This window comes from Mesoplodon bidens, assembly GCF_964165515.1.
Source record: "Mesoplodon bidens genome assembly, chromosome: 20".
Classification (NCBI taxonomy): Eukaryota; Metazoa; Chordata; class Mammalia; order Artiodactyla; family Ziphiidae; genus Mesoplodon; species Mesoplodon bidens.
Genome location: NC_138181.1, coordinates 27,197,006 through 27,216,503, shown reverse-complemented (window position 1 = coordinate 27,216,503; position 19,498 = coordinate 27,197,006). Strand labels below are relative to the sequence as shown.

The following is a 19,498-nucleotide window of genomic DNA, read 5'->3' as shown; positions in this document are numbered from 1 at the left end:
GGGTGCACCAACCAATCATGGAGGAACAGACATGGGGCCATCACCTCACTGGGTGACTGAGCCTTGCTTTGAATTGACAAGTATTCCTCAGAGTACTTGAGCTCCACACAATTCTCTCAACCTGCGCTATGCTGGAAGTGGGGCTAGTCCACACAGAGATGTGCTGTAAGTGCAAAATACACATCAATTCAAGACTTCATGTGAACCAAAAACATAAAAGGTCTCATTAACACTCTTTTATGTTGATTACATGCTGAAATGTATGTTAAATAAAATATATTGTCAAAATTAATTTCACTTATTTAATGTGTCTGTGTGTGCGTGTGTCATTTAAAATATTTAAAATTATATACATGGGGCTTCCCTGGTGGCGCAGTGGTTGAGAGTCCGCCTGCCGATGCAAGGGACACGGGTTCGTGCCCCGGTCCAGGAAGATCCCACATGCCGCGGAGAGGCTGGGCCCATGAGCCATGGCCGCTGGGCCTGCGTGTCCGGAGCCTGTGCTCCGCAACGGGAGAGGCCACAACAGTGAGAGGCCCGCGTACCGCAAAAAAAAAAAAAAAAAAATTATATACATGGACGGTCCTACTGAGTAATGCTGCCTTAACCTGTAAACTAACTCTTCTTTGAAGATTTGAAGAATAAAAAGTAAAAGTAAACAGTGGCAGAATTTATACAATTCTGCAAATATAAGTTGTGAATATAGGCTCACTTTTTTCATATGGGCACTTGCATCGGAATAAAATGCTTAAACAGTAAGGTACTTCTAATAAATGGTTTTATAGTCTACTCTGGGACACAAATTGTCTTGTTGTGCTTTGTTTTGGTTACACAGATTGTACTGATTAGGTGTCTATCATAATGCAGATTCACCTCTAATCCCAAAATAGAGAATTTAAGACTGCTATTCTCTTAGATAAAATGATCTTCCATGTACTCTATTCAAGATTCATTATCTATTAAAATATCAAATTTTAGGTCAGCATCTCTAGACTAGGTTTCTAATGAAACCTAAATTAAACTTCTGTTATAGAATCTTAATTTCATCCTATGAAACAATTTTATTAGAAACAAGAACATTCATTTTGATATTTAATGATCACTGTACAGCAATAAACAATGAACAAACATTTATGCTTTACTGAGGTCACTTATTCTTTTCTTCTCTAAGGAGGATTATTTTTCATTGCTTGTTTTTCTAATCTCTGAGGAAAATAATACTAACCAGGGTTTAATTGTATCTTCTTTAAAAAAAAAAAAAGAAAAAGATAGCCACAAGCTTCCTTTTCCACAGATATGTCAATGTGTTCAAAGACATTAACTCCCCAAATTTCCATTAACTCCCCCAAATTACAGAAACATCACAAGGCTTAGTCAGTCAGTACATTTATGAGTTTGTTTCAAATTCTGAGATTTGAAATGTCATAGGGCATTTTCCTATTTATTCTGTTGCATATTTGTCACGTAACTAATACAAGCTAACTTTAATACAATACTAAGTGGCATTAAAATACATCTGTAAATTATTTTTAATATGTTTCCCTTTAAGCCGAAACATGAGCAGAGGTATAAGGAATGTGTACGAAGCCAAGAGATAGCAAAGCACCCTCCTATGTTCCCTCCCTCTTTCAATGTCCCCTAAATTGTCCCTGTACTTCCCATTCCATTTCCCCCAAGTCTTCCTCTAAGAAAAAGCAATAAATGAAATAATTTGTGACAAATTAATTAGCAAGAAAAGTGGTGTAATAAACAACATCCAGAAACCAAAGGCTGTTGTGAAGACCTCCTGGCTACCTTTACCAGACACTCAGTATCTCTGCCTTTGGCATTAAAATGCTGTTCAAAATTTGGGATCCTCAAATTCCCTGGGGACAAGCCACTTCAGAAATATTTGTGATAAAAACTGAGAAGGAGTAAAGACTACAGTTTTGGTGTCTTTACTCTTCATGCATACTCCTGGTATCTTTGATCAAGTTCTAGCTTACACAGAAATATATTTTAAATAACTTGAAGAAGTATTTTAAAACCACGAAATGTTCTAACAGCATTAAAAACCTTATGTATAGCTGAATATGTAAGGTAGAAATTTTTCAAGAAACTATAGATATTTTTTACAGACAATTTTCCAATGCCTTTAAATTCTTATGTACATTTACTATTCAAAAGGAATTTCCTCGAAGGGAAAAAACCAGCTAAAGTAACTGTGGTAGCCTGAAAAATGAACGCAATACTTTGCAACGCCTCCGGAGAGGTGGAGTCTATTTTTCTACCCACTGAGTCACCCTGCTCAGCCAGGAATGTGGGAGAAGTGACAACATATAAGTTCTGAGTACAGGCCTCAAGAAGTCTTGCTGCTTCTGTTCTCTAGCTCTTGGAACCCTGAGACTACTATGTGAACAAATTCAAGCTGGTCTGCTGGATGATGACACATGTAGGGCTGTAGCCCCGGCCCGCAACCAAAATCTAGCCAACTCCCAACAGCTGAGCCATCATGCTGACAGCAAATGACCCAACACATGAGCAAGCCCAGCTGAAACTAGCAAAGGAAAAACCCAGCTGAATCCAGCCCCAACTACCAACCCACAGAATTGTAACCTAAATAAACTTAGGTGGTTGTTTGAAGCCACTAAGTTTAAGGTGGTTTATTTCCCAACAAAAGGCTAAATAACATGGTTCTCTGTGACTTGCTTCACGGTATTTCACATTGGCCCAAAGATAATGGAAGTTTCAATTTGGCTTTGGATTTCTCTGCATTTACTCCACTAAATCTTCTCATCGTTCTCATTAAACCTAACTTAAACTAGACATCATCTCTCCATTTCTCGTAATTCTCAACTGGTTCTCAGGCACCAAAACGTGCCTCCCCCAAACAGATCTCTACCCAAATACACAGAGAATAACTTCCACAAAGGTTTTCTGCCCTTCCTTTCATCACCCTAAAGAGTTAGGTATAAATTAGAAAAACGAAGTGAACTGAATTAGCTACTGCTAACGGTCTATTCATATGTATGAAAGGTTTAGAATTAGATGCCCTAAGTAAGCAAGAAAAGTAGACAAAGAGCAAATAAGAATTTTTTTAAAAATTTAGATGCAGTCACTTAGATGAGGAAAATATTTTTAGTTTTTACATATATTACTCTCCTTAACATAGTCTGCTCATTGAATTTCTCCTTAATTCTACTAAGGCTTTAAAAGAAGGGTTTGCTATAAGTAAATAGCACCCCATTAACAGAAATAACCAAGAGATTTACAATAAACAACAAATGGCTTTTTAAAAGAGTACATCTATATGTGCTCAATTTATTGCAGAAAACTAACAGTTTCAAAAAATACTCTAGGACTCTAGAAACAATTACTTCTTTTAAGCTTTAGGAAATTCATCAATAATGATACTAGCAAATAAAAACAGGCTCTACTAATCTGAAAGTCTTTCAAGAATTAAATGTTTGCAAAATAACATACAATATAAATGGATGTTCATCTTTTAGTACTTAAAACAGAGGAAATATGTTTCCCAGAGAATGACACAGGCTATTCTATAGCCCAAGAAAACAACAATCCCTAAGGCAGGTATACTCACCTAGAAAGCCACAGAATTTAGGATTTCTAATTCTAGGTGTTGGTAACCCAATCTGACAAATGAAGTTGCTTCTCAAGCCGGCAAAGTATAAACAAAAGGAATCAGCAGTGCCACTGAAGTTTTGTTGTGGCTGTTACTCTAATTCTTTTGTTTTGAGCTATTTCAGAAGTATGGGGAAAAGGGCATTTTAAATGGAAGATCAGTTTTAACTGCATTAAAAGAATAGGTGGACCTATAGCACATATGACACCTTTCTACCCCTTTATAATTTTCTCTATATATTCCCAGTAGAACAAACTTAAAAGGTCTTTCCCAATGATGGTTACTTAGATATGTGTTTCCTTTTATTATGTGGTAACAATCTATTTCAAGTTCAAACTGTACCGACCCACCAAGTGTTTGCTGTGTGCCTATTACGTTCCAGGCATAGTCCTAGGCACTAGCAATACAGGCAGGAACAACACAGAGGTCCCTGCCCTCATACAGCTCCTACTGTGAGACGTAAAATGACAAAAGCGGATTTTTTTTAATGTTAAAATAGTTCTTAATATACACTATGCAAAGCATTATTTGAAAAATCATGGGCCTTAAATTATAAACCTTTATATTCTGTAGATGTGATACTCAGTTTGACTTCTTTCTAAAACCAACAACACTGAGCTAATTAAAAACAAACATGGATATTATTCATGTTCATGCTTTCCTAATCAGCTTTCATCTTCTACATGAAGTCATCACGCTGTTAAGGAAAAAAAATACTTTAAAAAATTGTTTTAGATCTATCCTTTAAAAGTAACGGGTTTCCATTCTGATGCCTCAACCAGTGAACTAACTTGGTTTTTACATGGCAAACTCGTCTCTTTTTCATTTAAAAATGTACACACCTTCAGCTGAGGAACAAATCAAAAGAAGAACAGCGTCATGTGACAAACATTTATTGGCTTTATCAAAAGATGACCATCACTGAACAAGTATTTACTGACTACCAGCTGTGTGCCAAGAACTGCAACAAGATAAAGATATTGAGACAGCTTGATGTCAACCAGCTTTAAGACTAAACAGGCAAGTAAAACAGTTAAGTTAGTGATGACAAGCTAAAAGCAGGGAGCTCCCTGGTGGTCTAGTGATTAGGACTCGGTGCTTTCACTGCCCTGCCGTGGCAGGTTCAGTCGCTGGTCCGGGAAACTATGAGGGGTGTGGCCAAGATTTAAAAAACAAACAAACAAACACTAAAAATAAATGGATCTTAGAGAATCTTTTAACTAAGAATTTATGGTTGAACTGTTTTAAAACACTTTAAAAGTTAATTCAAATGTAAAGTCCCTTTCCAAAAAGCTGTTTTAAACTAACAAAATGTCTTCAACTTGTGATAAAGAAAACATATTACTTCATGAAAGAGTACAAAATCACTGTTTACAAAAACTGACATAACATACTGACTGGAAGTGATATGAATATCGATACCTGTAAATCACAGATCAGAAAATGTTGCCACATACAGATTAATTTCATCTTTCACTATAAAGTTATTTAATGCTCCTTTTATAATAAACAGTAGCCTTAAAAATAAGCATTATTCATCCATTTTTTTTGTACTGAATAAGGGACTATTTACAGAACTAAAACAGTATATTAAATCCCAAATGCTCTGATTTTTAAGACCATTTAAATAAAAATCCAGTCTGTCAAGAAAGTTAAGTTCAATATTAGAAGTCTGCGTTATCTCACATTATTTTACCTTAATAAAGGCATACTAGTAGTTTGAGCTATGGAGGATTTCCACGGTAAGCTGGCAATACTAAAGATCAAATCCTGGTCCAGACAGCTGCTTACCTTAAAAACGGATATATTTTTTATTATTTTATTATAATCGTTTGTCCTGTACACCTTAATGGGGAGACAGGGTTATCTGAAGATACAGGTTTGCAAAGAACTATAGGTTATTACTTCACTTGGAAATAGCCTTGGATGACAGATTCTCTTGAATCTGTACATTTTACCCACATGTACAAATATATAGAAAAGTGACTTCTATTTGTCCATTGTAAAGGTTTACCTACTTCATTTATAAAGTAGAAATAAAACCCACTGTATAAGCACATATTAGACTAAGTGCCACATAATGTATGTAGAAATACTTGCAGGCTGTGGAGCACTATAAAAATGCCTGTCATTAACAACTGTCACAATCGTTATCACTGTTCTCCTCACCCCCTGGTCCTCCCTTATGAGAGCTTGGGAGGACTGGCCACCCTGAAACCTCCAGAACAGAGGGACTTAAAAGCAGGGGTCCAAGGACACTGAGGGTCCATGAACAGAGTTAGCATTTCATGAGCCCCTGGTATTGTAACCAAACTGCTGAATCTCTGAAGAGAGAATATACAGCTTTCAACAGATTCTCAAAAGTTTCTGTGGTTCTGAAAACATGAAGAACCACTGTTTTGAAGATCTGGATACAGGTATCCGAGAGGGCAGCAGAAGAAAGGCCTGACACCCCTTTCATGACCACCATTATTATATGTTGCAACCTGTGGAACAAAGGCTATGCAGTGCTATGTCAGCCACTGTGCTTAGGAGCGGGCAGAAAAACAAGCAGGACTGTGCTCTGTCCTTGAGTTCTGGGAGACACACATGAAAAAGACCAATAAACCAAAAGATTCTGAGTCAGACATGTACAGAAAGGGGAACAAAGAGAAGCAGACTAACGACCTGGTCTCAGGAAAGGCTTCTCAGGAGAGGCCACACTGGCTCATTAGGCCAACCTAACAAATATTTACAGAGTGCCTATTACATGAACCCAGTAGTAAAAGATTTAGAATCTACCCACACAAGGAGCTGACAATTGAGAAAAGGACTGTAAATAAACAATTACACTAGAGTGATACTTAAAGTGAAAAAAAAATACATACAAGAAAAGAATTAGCTCCATATGAAGGAGAAAGCTTGTCAAGAAAGATTTATTAAAGCAGAGTTAGAGAAAATAAGAGCCGGTCAAGTGGTCAGTGTGTTACCGAAAGGCAGGGAGATAGGAAATAATGGGGCCCAGAGGCATGAGAGGGTGACAGGGAAGGGACTGGCCCCATCTGGCTAAGGCACCTGGATGAACAGGAGCTGATGAGGGCAGCACAGGCAAAGAACATTGGAAAAGGGAGGCAAGTTTACTAGGGCATCACAGGCTATGCTGAAGAGCTTGGACTTCATGTAATAGGGACAGTAAAAGCTTTAAGGAGGAGCCCGTGGAGATGGAACGCCCCTGCTCAAGAACCATCTCTCTATTACCAGAACACCCTCAGTGTGTCACACCTTAAACCACATCAATTCCTATGACATTACTTAATTTAAAAATATATATGTATGGGGACTTCCCTGGTGGTGCAGTGGTTAGGACTCCGCCTTAACTTCAGGGGACGCAGATTCGATCCCTGGTCGGGGAACTAAGATCCCACAAGCTGCAGGGCAACTAAGCCCGCGCACTGCAATGAAGAGCCCATACAGCCAAGTAAATAAATATTAAAATATATACGTATACAAATATTTCAAAATTCAATGAACACAGTATATTACCATCTAATTCTACTCAAGAATTACTGTGATGATCTAATGAGACAATAAAATAAAGAGCTTAAAATAGGGCGAGTACACAGTAAGCATTCAATAAATGTTAACTCTAATTATATACTGATGGTGATAAATATGAAGAAAGTAAGATAAGCATGCAATATGGCTAAACCAGCACAAATTAGAAAGAAGTCTTAAGAAACTACAGAAATAGCTGGGTAACTTTTAACAAAAAAAAAAAAAAAGGAAAAAAGAAAAAAAAAGAAAAGGAAAAATCAACTGGGCTAAAATTAACAAAACCATATTTGGTAGACTTTCTCCAGCATAAAATAAATAGACACCTCTAAAGATTCTCTTTCAACAGGTCAGTTTATTCAGCTACTTGGAGGCCTAGCAATGAAATAGGTTCAGTACGATAGCATATATTCTGAGGGGAGAAAGCGTACTTCAATTGCCAAGGCAACTTAGTTGATAAGACTGGCCCTTGAAGTATATATGTGAATAGTTTCCTCGACTTTTATCACTGCCGTTAAACTGGATCACTGCCAATTCAACACGTTCAGCCGTGTGCCCTTGAACAGCAATCTTTCCAAGTCCATTTATTCCCAGTAATGAACGAAGACATGAAAGACCATGCTTTGTGGCACTGTGTCCTGTATGGCGAGAATGCACTATTTACAGCAACATGGTTTGGTTTTTTAAAAACTAAGTGACGTGAAGGTAGCTGCAAAGTAAAGGAGTACACAAAATACAAACTAACAGATAATAATACTTGACAGACCCAGGCTTATGAACTAAAACAATCCAGAGTCAAAACAACAGGAACTAAATGGCTAAGAAAAAAATCCAGCATGGACAAACAACTAAAGTGTAAAATCTACTCAATTTTCATAATTGGGCAAGGCAGGCAATACAGAAAGAACAGACTAGAGGTTGACGGGGTATTAAATCTCTGTACACATATGCCTCTCATCAAGGTGTGAACACTCAACTCTTCAGCACTCTCAGAACATAAAGATGGTTCCCTGCCGAGAGGGCTGAGAACAGTTCCCTAAGGCTTTCATGCCACACACCACATGGTGGTGAGGACAACGGCTGAGGCTGAGGTATCGAGGACAACCAACGATGCAAGACAACAACTATGAGGAGCTCCAGGCAAAGAAGAAGCGCAGGTTAAGCCAGCTTCAGCTACCGTGTGCATTAAATTGGTTTTAAAGGTTAGCCAGGACCCTAACAACCACCTAAAACAAGGCTTCCATGAAAAGAGGCTTCAACTAACATCCAGTACAGTTCACACAGGCAGCATTTTTATTCATGAGAAGGTCATACTTCCACAACTGAAAACACAGGGGAGACACCTGTCCATCTCCACTAGACATGGAAGCTCACGATGTTATTCAACATGACTCACCTGCTACTAATCAGTTCAGTGCAATAATCTTAAATTGTTTAAATGCTACCACTCTGCAACGCCAAAATCCTGTTCTACTAAATGTGCCAAAGAGCAATACATCATTCTGAAGAAAAAATGAAGGAGGAAGATTCTTTTTTTTTTTGCAGTACGCGGGCCTCTCACTGTTGTGGCCTCTCCCACTGTGGAGCACAGGCTCCGGACGCGCAGGCTCAGCGGCCATGGCTCACGGGCCCAGCCGCTCCACGGCATGTGGGATCCTCCCGGACCGGGGCACGAACCCGCGTCGGCAGGTGGACTCTCAACCAGTGCGCCACCAGGGAAGCCCAGGAAGATTTCTTAGAGTCAATACTCCTTCAAGATCAAGCCTCAAATTTAGGATTGAAGGGTCCAGCCCAGGCCAGCCCACCCCTGTTCAGCCCAGAATCCCACTCAACTTTAAACGGGCTCCCCTGGAGCATCTCAAGACCACTCAGTCTTGAGTACGAGGCCGTCCCGTGCAGTGTCTGCATGCACACGCTCCCTGGCTCTGCCACTTAGTACTCAAGCAGTTTTAGGCAACTTATTTAACCTGTGAACATTTCCTCATCGGTAACATAGGGACAACAGTAACTATCTGGTACTTGTGAGGATTAAATACACTAACACATACAGAGCGCTCAGAACAGCACTGGCTGTGACACTCAGTAAGTCTCTGTGGTTTGTTATTACAACGACGCCCCTCATCATTACTGTCATCATCGCGGAAAGCATGCAGCCAGAGAGCATACTTCAAGTTGTTTCCACCGCATGCATCCCCCCCAGGCTCTGGCCCTCACACATCACTTAGGATTGTATCCGGGCACTGCACGCCTTCACCACATGCTGCTAAACAACGTAACCCCACCTGGAATCACAGCGTTTTATATCCCGACCCCTCTTCCAGCCATACTCACTCGGCACTTTAAGCAGCAACTCGTTAAATATCATACAAACAACTAAAGAAAAGCTGATCCTCTGTTTCCTCTTAAAACAAAATGGAATTTCCTTAGGATTTCTAATAAGATCCTATTTTCACCTTAAAATCCTCCTGCTTCAAAGGAGGGTCCCTTCCTCAGGGGGATTATTACCACGCCCTCCCTGCCCTGACTCAGATTCACAGGTTCTTTACTTCCAGACACAGCAACAGCACACCGTCATAATTTCTGCCAAAGCCCGATTTTTCAATCTCACTGTTGGCTAGGAAATCAGTTTTTCTCTGCAACTTTCTGAGGAGGAGGACAAAAAGAAAGAACAGGACAGCAGCTGTGGCCACTTAAGGGAGGAGATGGCAACACAAAAGCTCTTCCATCAGCAAATTTCTACACTCCCTGACGGGCCTCCCACCAGTATCTATTTAGGTTCCTGCCGCCCGGAATTCTAGACCCACAGCTCCCGGTCCCACCACACGAGGCCACACTTCTAGCGGCCGCCCCGCTCTCAGCCACTCTTACAGACGTTTTGATCATGATGCTTGAGCCCATTAAGAGCCTTCCTCTACATTCTACTTTCTGTCATGAGAGAAGTGGCCCTAGGAAAAAACATAAGTCCCTGGCTGTATGCAGAATATCCTACTTTAAGTTGGGAAAAGGTTTTTTAAACTTAAGTGAAGAACTAAAATAACAATTAAATACTCAGAGTTCTGCCAAACCAGACAGAATCCCCAGAAACATTTTCCCTCTCACTGAAGTCAGCAATAAGGTTAGTCTGGACTGGAATTCCCTTCTGTTCCCATTACACAGACTCGCTCCTCCTGCATCCCGTAAGGCAGGCCAGGAGCCAGTCTCCAAACGGGTGATCCAGGAATTGTGCAATAACGCTCCCCCTGTAATGAGAATGTAGCCAGGTTCTCTCAAGAAAAATGTAGTCCTTATTCTCCCTCCTGTATTTCATGAACAGTGATTTATCTTGTTGCAACAGCTGTACTTCCATATTAATTCATTCCAAGTCTTTTCATCAAAATGTAAATTTCAATCCTGAAAGCAGGATTGGGAGTCTAAGAGTCACACAGCACTAATAAGTTCAGAAATTTGCTTTTGTCTTAGCGAAATACTTGGTCTCCCCGAATATATAGAGTCACAAGGGGAAAACACTCCTGCTTGGCTGCACTACACCAACAGCCAAACTGAACCACAGCACTCCACGCAGAAGGGAGAACATACCTAAGAGGCATCCCAGTACAATACAGACATGGGTGCAACAGAGCTCAACTAATAAACACTGCTTCAATACGAGGTCCTATTGACAACTGAAAAGAAACTTTTGGCCAAGCATTTTGCTAGTTTTAAAAATTATCCTTAGTTTTAAAAATTAGCAAAAACCCGCAACGTTTTACTTGGTGCTCAAGTAATAATTAACTTGGATGGGTCCTCATCAGCCAAGAACACTAAACTGAATTTATTCCACAGATCTCCAGGAGGAAGCCCCAAGATTCTCCTCTGCTCAACTCTGAAGCTTACAAGACAACCAGGAACGTACTGGAAGTGAGAATGGGGTGAACGCTGAGAAGTATAAAGTCAGGAAAATAAAAACCTAAATGTGAAATTACACATGCTTCCAAGATGCGTACTCCACTAACATTTCTGTTAAACCTGCTTTACAACCCTCACTGTAGATTTTAAGGAGACAAAAAGGGGAGAATCTTAATTAGAGCCCTGGAGATTGGCGCTCTAACAAGACTGACTTTCCAAATAGTGTTTCACCTAACACTTGACCTTTCCAAACCTCAAATGGACAAGCAATCGTGTGGGCTTGGATTTGTCACAACAGTTAACTAACGGCCAGCAGCCTCTCCAGGAAGAGCATATGACACAGTGAGAGATTATCTGATGAGTCAAATGACTGTCACCCCCATACTGCAAGTACGTGTTGCCTCCCTGCAAAGCCAATTAGCAAAAGATGCACAAAATTCAGTTGTTCATCCAACTACATATTTTAGGTAGTCCATAGAATTTCCATTTCCAAAGAAAACAACTTGTCAGGGATGTTTCAAATTTAAGTAGGCTTTTCTTTTTTTTTTTTTTAAGAAAAATGAGGATCTTAAAAATAATAAGAACTAAATTCAGATAGCTGAATATATCCTCTGTTCTATGAGAAGCATACAAATGATATGTGTATGTGACAATGTTGAAATAGGTAAAACACCACAGAAACTCGGTTAAATTATTCAACCAACACTACAGAGTTTAAAGTTAAGTCAAAGGCAGGAAGCAAAGAGGCCATGAGGTGGGCAGGTTCGTGGGCTCCACACCCACAGCAGGCCCACAGACATCAACCCCATATGAAACGTATCCCTAGAGGAGAAAGGAGGCTCAGCAGAAACGGGCAAGGAGCAGAGACTGAAGTTCCTGAAAGGTGCTAATGAACCCAAACTGGGCCAGGCCAACTCCAATTCACACCGGAGTTTTACTGCTGTGTCCTATGGGGTGCCCAATGGTGTCCCTGAACTGCCCCTACGTTTCTTCATCTGACAGGCACCTCTCCACACTTCCCACCTGCCCTCAAAATCAGTGAGACAAACCCCAAATGAAAAATTAGCACATCTAATTTTAGTATTTCTGCTGCACAAACATACTGACTTTTCATGCAAGAATTCTATACTACGACACCAAGTGTCTTGCCAGGGGTCTCTGGAAAATAACTTGGGCTGATAATTCTACTGCCAAAAAGAAAATATCTTGCAATGTATAAATATTATTACATCACCTTTATTCAATTTCAAAAAGCACACAAACATAAATCTGCTGCGTGCTATGTATTTTCCTCTGTAAAGCAAGGACTGCACAATAGATGACCCAGAAATTTCCAATTTTTCTCTCACCTTTAAATCCCAATCTTTATACCAATGCACAACAGTTCCTACTCCACTGCCCATAATCCCAACTCATCCCTTGGCCTCTCACTAAGTTACCACTGGAAAAGTCTGGCACTGCCGTTCAGCTTGAAAACTACTATAAATTATGTATTTCAGAATAAATACTGCCTTGTTCAGTTGGTTGGTCACCCCACCTCCCTTGACAGTAAGAATATCCCAGTCTCTTAAATTTATACACGAAAAATATTAGTTTCTAAATAGGTCTTTAAAAAGCAACAATAAAAATACTCTTCTCACTTGAAAGAAAAAAAATCCAAAAGGCTGTGCTCATATAACTTAAGACATCAAGGAAATGTAAATTAAGATTTTGTTTCTATTTTCTGTCTGAACTTTAACTTCCAACAGTTCTCTTCACAGGCTTTCAAAGCCCACCTTGGAAAAGAAAAAAATAGGAAAAATTGTCCTTATGAAATTCACAAAAACACTTCATAGTTTCAGCTTCAGTTACTAAATCCTGGGTATTTTTCTATGTTGCCATTGTACCTGAAAACTAATTCATATCAGAGAGTATGAAAAGAAAAAAGATCCATTCTACTCTTCAGATGGGTGATTACTAACTGCTGCTGGTGATGCTATTTTCTCTTGAATTGAACCATTACAGGTATTTCAGATGAGTAGCATATAATCTGCAGATCTGTACCACATGCTAGTGGTATATAATTCACCAGAAAAAGAACCCCCTGAATAAACAAAAACACATTAAAAATTGTACAGTCTCTAAAATCACTTATTTCTAGGACAATCATTATTTTTCATGTGCTATACACCATTTAGATATGGGAGTGGGTACTGACTGAAGAACTTATTTGTGGTTATTACTGAATAAAAACTTAAAGGTTTAATGTAATTAGAAAAATACCCCTTTTAGAATGCACATATTCATAAAGGAAACATCAATGAGATTAATAAACAAACTGAACCCCACCTATGGCTGATTACTGCTGTGATTACCCAGTTTCCTTCTATTTCCACTAGCATTCTCAGAAAGCAGAACATTCAAAGCGAAAATAATCATTAATTTACTCATTCAGTCTTTAACCATTTAATGAGCAGCTTCTACACGCCAGGCGCTTTTTGCTAGGTGCTGAGGACAGAAAATACATGAGCTAAAAGGCCATCCTTAAAGGTGGTTCTGGGCTGAACTGTGTCCCCCAAGATTCATGTGAAGTTCTAAATTCCCAGTACCTCAAAACATGACTGTACTTGGAGACAGGGCCTTAAAAGAGAAAAAGCAGTTAAAATGAGGTCATTAGAGAGTGGTCCCCCATGACTGGTATCCTTACAAGAAGAGATGAGGACACAAACATACAGAGGGAAGATCATGTGATGTCACAGGGGGAAGATGGCCAACTACAAGCCAAGGGGAGAGGACTCAGAAGAAACCTACTCTGCCTTGATCTTTGACTTCTAGCCTCCAGAATTGTGAGAAAATAAATTTCTCTTGTTTAAGCCACCCAGCCTGTGGCAGACCTTTGTTACGGCTGCCCCAGCAAACTAATACCACAGTTCACGCCCCATCAAGGGAGACTGATATATAACTATAAAATCTGTGAAAAGCAGCTAAATTTGAGATATGTACAAAATGCAAAACAAAAAATACACACTCTAGCATAAATTGGCTATCCTGGATGTTCTGGTTTTAGGACCTTATTCTAGGGGAAAGAATATCACAACAGAGCATTGTTACCATTTCCAAGAGACATTAAATAGACTCTAACATGTGTTATTTCACTTTATGCTCACATAAATCTTACAGTAATTTTGAGTGTCCCCATCTTAAAGATGGAGAAAGTCAGTTTTAAAAAAGGTACTCAGCTTGTCCAGACCACCAAATTAACAACTGAAAGAGCCACAATTCAAAGCCAGGTCCCCTCAGTTTGACATTCTACAGCCTACATCTGCCTTTCAAACAAAACCCCAAGAAGGTACTAAGTCAAGCAGATCACAGCATGAAGTTTTAGAACAGGGTCTTCTCTCTGTGCACTGCCTAATTTGCAGGTGTGCACAAATGTCTGAATAGCATGCTAGGTAGTGGAGTAGTTTTCTAAGTCTGCAGCCTTACTAGCTGGAAAAACTCTGGAAGGGCCTCTCAAAGTTACAGCAAAACCATAAGGATGCTTCTGATAATATACAGAACAAACCTGTATATTATCAGTGGTAATGATTTCAATTTTTCTGATTTTTTTCCTACTCATTTTATGCCAACTCATTCAGGTTCCTCTAGTTCCATCGTCATGGCTTACTATACAAAGACATGTGCAACAGGACAAAAAGCATGGACATGCACTACGCCCTACCAGAGGCCAACGGGGAATTGTGAAGGAGCCAGCACAAGGCTATTTACTTTAGAAAAAAATGAAAGGGAAGAGCAAACCACAGTAATAAAAACACACCTACCTGTTTCTTCATCTATTTTGAAAACACCAACACCAGAACCATCTCGAATGGAATAGTGGATCTCCCCATCTCTTCCTGTGTCCTCATCATGAGCTGATACCTTCATCACTGATGAGCCAACAGGGACATTTTCTTTCACTACACCCTTTTCCACAAAGCTAGGAAACACTGGTGGGTGTAAGTTCTCATTCACATCGATGACCTCAACTTCAATGTAGCAAGTGGAAGACAGAGAAATGGGCTTCCCTTTGTCTTTGGCCCTCACAGTGAGATTATATACTTGCTTCTTCTCAAAGTCCAACTGCTGTACGATTCTAACTGCTCCACTGAGCTTATCCACATCAAAGTTTCCTTCTCCGTGGTCCATAAGACTGTATCTCACTTGACTAGACTGACTTAAATCAGGATCATAGGCCTCTAACCACATGATTATGGTTCCTTCTGGAAGGTCCTCTCGAACTTTCACACGGTAATTAGGGGGAATAAACTTGGGTGGGTTGTCATTAACATCCTCTAATGATACCTTCAGAAGCACCGTGGAAAGCAGCTGGGGTTCTTCTCTGGCTTGATCCCTGGCTTCAATCTTTATGTAATGCACGTGCTGTTCTTCACGATCCAAGGGGTTCGCGATTTTAACCACTCCAGTCGTGCTGTCAATTGAAAATTTATCTGTGTCTGTAAGAATAGAGTATGTCACATGTCCATTTGGCCCCAGATCTTTATCTGTGGCTTCAACCTGGATGATTTCACTATTTATCTCTTTGTCTTCACTCACTTCAACGAAATAGTTCTCCTGTAAAAACTCAGGTGGATTATCATTGGCATCCAGAACTCTGATCTCCAGAAGATTCCAAGCAGCCTTCTGTGGCAGACCAAGGTCAGACACTGTAACATTCAGGGTGTATCTGTCTGTTGTTTCACGGTCAAGTGGAGATAAAATTTTGAGCATTCCTGTCTCCATGTCAATGATGAAGCAACTATCCTCGTTTCCTCCGGAAAGAGCATAGACCAGTTTTCCGTTGAAGCCAGTGTCAAGGTCAGTAGCATTCATGAAAATTAGGCTGGAACCCACAGGATGATTTTCCTTCACCTCAATACCAGCTGGAAGAGTACTTCTAAACTGTGGTGTGTGAGCATTGACAGAGTGAGAATCAAAGAAAACATCCTCAACCTCTCCCTGACTGTGTAACTTATTGGCCTGCAGGAGTTTCTCTGCCAGCATCCTGGCCACGCCAGTCTCCTCACACTGCAGGTTTACTGGCTTGCGATGGGCAGCCACAGTCATGTTGATATATAAAGGGGCGGCAAAATTCTCTCCATCTGTAGCTGTAATTCTCAGGCTGTGAAATGACACCTTTGCCCCTAAACCACTCATGAGCGACTGCTTTAGCGACAATACCCCGGAGCTGGGATTTAAGCTGAACAAACCCAGTTCGTTCCCAGCCTCAGCCTGATACCGCACCAACTGCAGCTCATCCGCGTCAATGGCAGAGACAGTGGTTATCTGCTCCCCCACACCTAGGTCCCTGGGAATGGTTCCTTCACAGTTTATCTTCTCAAACAGGGGTGTGTTGTCATTCAAGTTATTGAGAGTGACGGTAGCAAGGATTTCGACCTCCCGGCGGTACGGCAAGCCCCAGTCTGACGCCCGAATCCTCAGAGTGTAAACCCGCGGCATCAGCTCGTAGTCCAAGTTCTCTGAAGTACTCACAGCACCGGTGAAGTGGTTAATCACAAAGGGCACATGATTCAGGTTTGCAATGCTGTAAGTCACGTACCCGTTCTCACCCTCATCAGGGTCTACGGCACTCACACTCATCACCGTAGTACCAATGGGCACGTTCTCGTCAAAAGATGCTTTGTAGGTTGTCTGGGTAAATTCAGGGGGATGGCTATTTGCACTCAAGACTTTAACCAAGACTTTGGTGGAGGCTTTTCTGTCACTTGTTGTTACTTCAAGTTCAAAATGGGAGGCTTGCTGTCTTTTAATTGGTTCTAAAATGGAAATGAGACCAGTGTTGTGATTTAAACTGAATTTAGCTTTTCCAGGTGTACTTTTAAAAACATACTTCAAATGAGAATAGCTAGGTGTGGCTTTCACCATGACCACGGGTGTGTTTGGAGGAGCAAATTCACTTATTTCTGCTCTGTAAACCTCCTTTTCAAATTTGACTGGCCCAGCTTTGAACTGTGGTGAAGTCACCTGAATTACTTTTACAGAAGAGAACTGGGGAGGACTTCCTTTATCTTTCGCCTGTAGTGTCAGGTTGTAGCCGAAAGGATGACTATCCCAATCAATGTCACCAACTGCTTTGAGTTTATACTCTTTGCTCCCTGGAGAGGTCCTCACTGTTCTAAACTGCTGAAGGAGGTCTCCTGCCACAATGCTTAAAGAAGCGACTTCCCCATTGGCACCCCGATCGCAGTCATCCACGGTTATGATGGCATACGTTGGGTCCTTTTCCAATTCCGATGGTGACAGCGTCACTGCCGTTATCACAGGAGCACACTCATTGGCCTGCTCTACGTGAACTGTGAGCTTAGCCATGCTGCTGATACCACTGCTCCCGTACAATTTCATGCCACGGTCCACAGCAAGAATTTCCATCTCATAGAACTTGGTCTCTGTGTAGTCAAGTCTACCAGTTAAAACTATGGTGCCACTGGTGGGGTGGATAGCAAACATGTCTGTTCGGTCTTTAAAACTGTAGTAAAATTCTCCATTGGTGCCTATGTCTGCATCCGTGGCACTGACTCTTGCAATACTGGTCCTCAGGGCTGTGTTTTCAGGTAAAGAAACACTGTACGAGGTGGGTGAGAATAATGGCCTCAAGTCATTTGTATCCAGCACTTGTACCCTGACCTTTGTTCGTGCTTCAGCATTAGTATTTTTTTCAACTGCTTTGACTATCAACGTATAATGGTCTTTCACTTCTCTATTAAGAATAGCTGTATTTCCTCCTTTGGTCCTTATTCTCAGAAAGCAAAAGTCTCCAAGAATGTACTCCTCAGCTTTGAATAGGTTTTCATTGTCTCCTGAGACAATTTTGTACCTTAACTCCCACAATGGATTTGTAATGTAAATACCCATCTTTACGGGATGCCCAACATAGGTCTTTGCTGCAGAATTTTCATGCACTGTGACATTGTACTGGAAATGTGTGAACTGTATAGGAGTCTGTTCAAGTGCTTGGCTTCCATCACTGTCTCCAAAATGCTGGAGGAGGAGCAAAAGCAGAAGCGAGACCAAATGCCTCCCCATCGCTTAACTCCCAGGAACCTGCGACAGAAGAAAATAAGAATCATTGCTTCAGGGAAATAAAACAAACAAAAAGTGTACTTTTTTTAAGGTTTTAGACCTCACTTTTTTTTTTTTTTTTTTTTTTTTGCGGTACACAGGCTTCTCACTGCTGTGGCCTCTCCTGTTGTAGAGCACAGGCTCTGGATGCGCAGGCTCAGCGGCCATGGCTCATGGGCCCAGCCGCTCCGCGGCATGTGGGATCCTCCCCGACCGGGGCACGAACCCGTGTCCCCTGCATCGGCAGGCGGACTCTCAACCACTGTACCACCAGGGAAGCCCAGACCTCACTATTTTAATAAAGCATTTTCCATCTATACAGAATATGAATAAATGCAATGGTTTTCCAATATAAGTATCAATACTGCTAATATTTCTAGAATTACTAAGTTTAAGAACAATTTTCTTTATTTTACTGACTCAAAGAATCCTAATGAGCATCAGATGAAGGTCTGCCAGCTGCAACAACTACATTGTATTCCTGCACTTCAATCTTCAAGGCAAGTATAAGCCACTGCTAAAAAGGGAGTGAACATTGTTTCCATTTACTTGTATATAATAAATTAAGTGCTCAAAAGCTCACAAACTTGATGCTACTACAGTATCCTGAGCATGGGACGCTTCGGACAGCTAACAACCAAAAAAACTCTCAACAGTGGTTTTATATAATCTCCCATAATGACAGCTTGTAATCTCATCTAGAAATTTATCCTGAAATGATATTATTTCTTTATAAGAATGATTAAGTTCACTCCCTACATAATGTAAGGGTTTACTGTCTCATTTAGCACTGTATTGACTATTTAAAGGTATTAAAATAAATATATCACCAAGTTTAATACTGAACTCATTTCTGAACCAACAAACTGAGCCCAAAACAGTCAGTTTACAAAAGGAAAAGCAAGAGCTTGATGTCAAACAGAACTTGCCTTCCCTAAACCAGGGACACAAATTTGGGCAACATTACTATTGTATCACCACTGCTGCCAACAGCCAGTGCACAGAGGGTCCGCTGTCTTCGGGGCACTGAACAACCTGTCACCCGAACACAAGACACACATGCACAAAGCTAAATCATCTAAGCGAACATGCGTAGAGGGGCCCAATCAACGCAGCAAGGTGGCAGGCACTGCAGGGAGGTCCAAGGGTGAAGTGGGAGGAAAGAGGACACTTGAGAAAGGGGAACCCTGAACCAGCGGGAAGGCAGGCAGTTCACTGGGCTGAGGCCTGGCAGAGGAGGACAATCACTTTCAGACCAACTGTTCCCCTAAATGCCAACGTCATTCACCTTGTAAATCAACGGAGCTTCACAAACATCCGGGCATGGTCAGAAGAGGACAGCGCTGCAGCCCTGGCAAAGGA

The 19,498-nt window shown here is 40.8% G+C and overlaps 1 protein-coding gene across 4 annotated transcripts in view; it reads right to left on the bottom strand.

Annotated features, from left to right (window-relative positions):
- Window positions 1–19,498, bottom strand: part of FAT1 (FAT atypical cadherin 1) — a 123,409-nt gene that overhangs the window by 89,547 nt on the left and 14,364 nt on the right. For all 4 annotated transcript variants that reach the window (XM_081220834.1, XM_081220836.1, XM_081220837.1 and 1 more), the window contains exon 2: window positions 14,839–18,118. In XM_081220834.1, coding sequence (XP_081076960.1) covers window positions 14,839–18,100 — 3,262 coding nt within the window. In that variant the 5' untranslated portion in view covers window positions 18,101–18,118. The remainder of the gene's footprint in view (window positions 1–14,838; window positions 18,119–19,498) is intronic.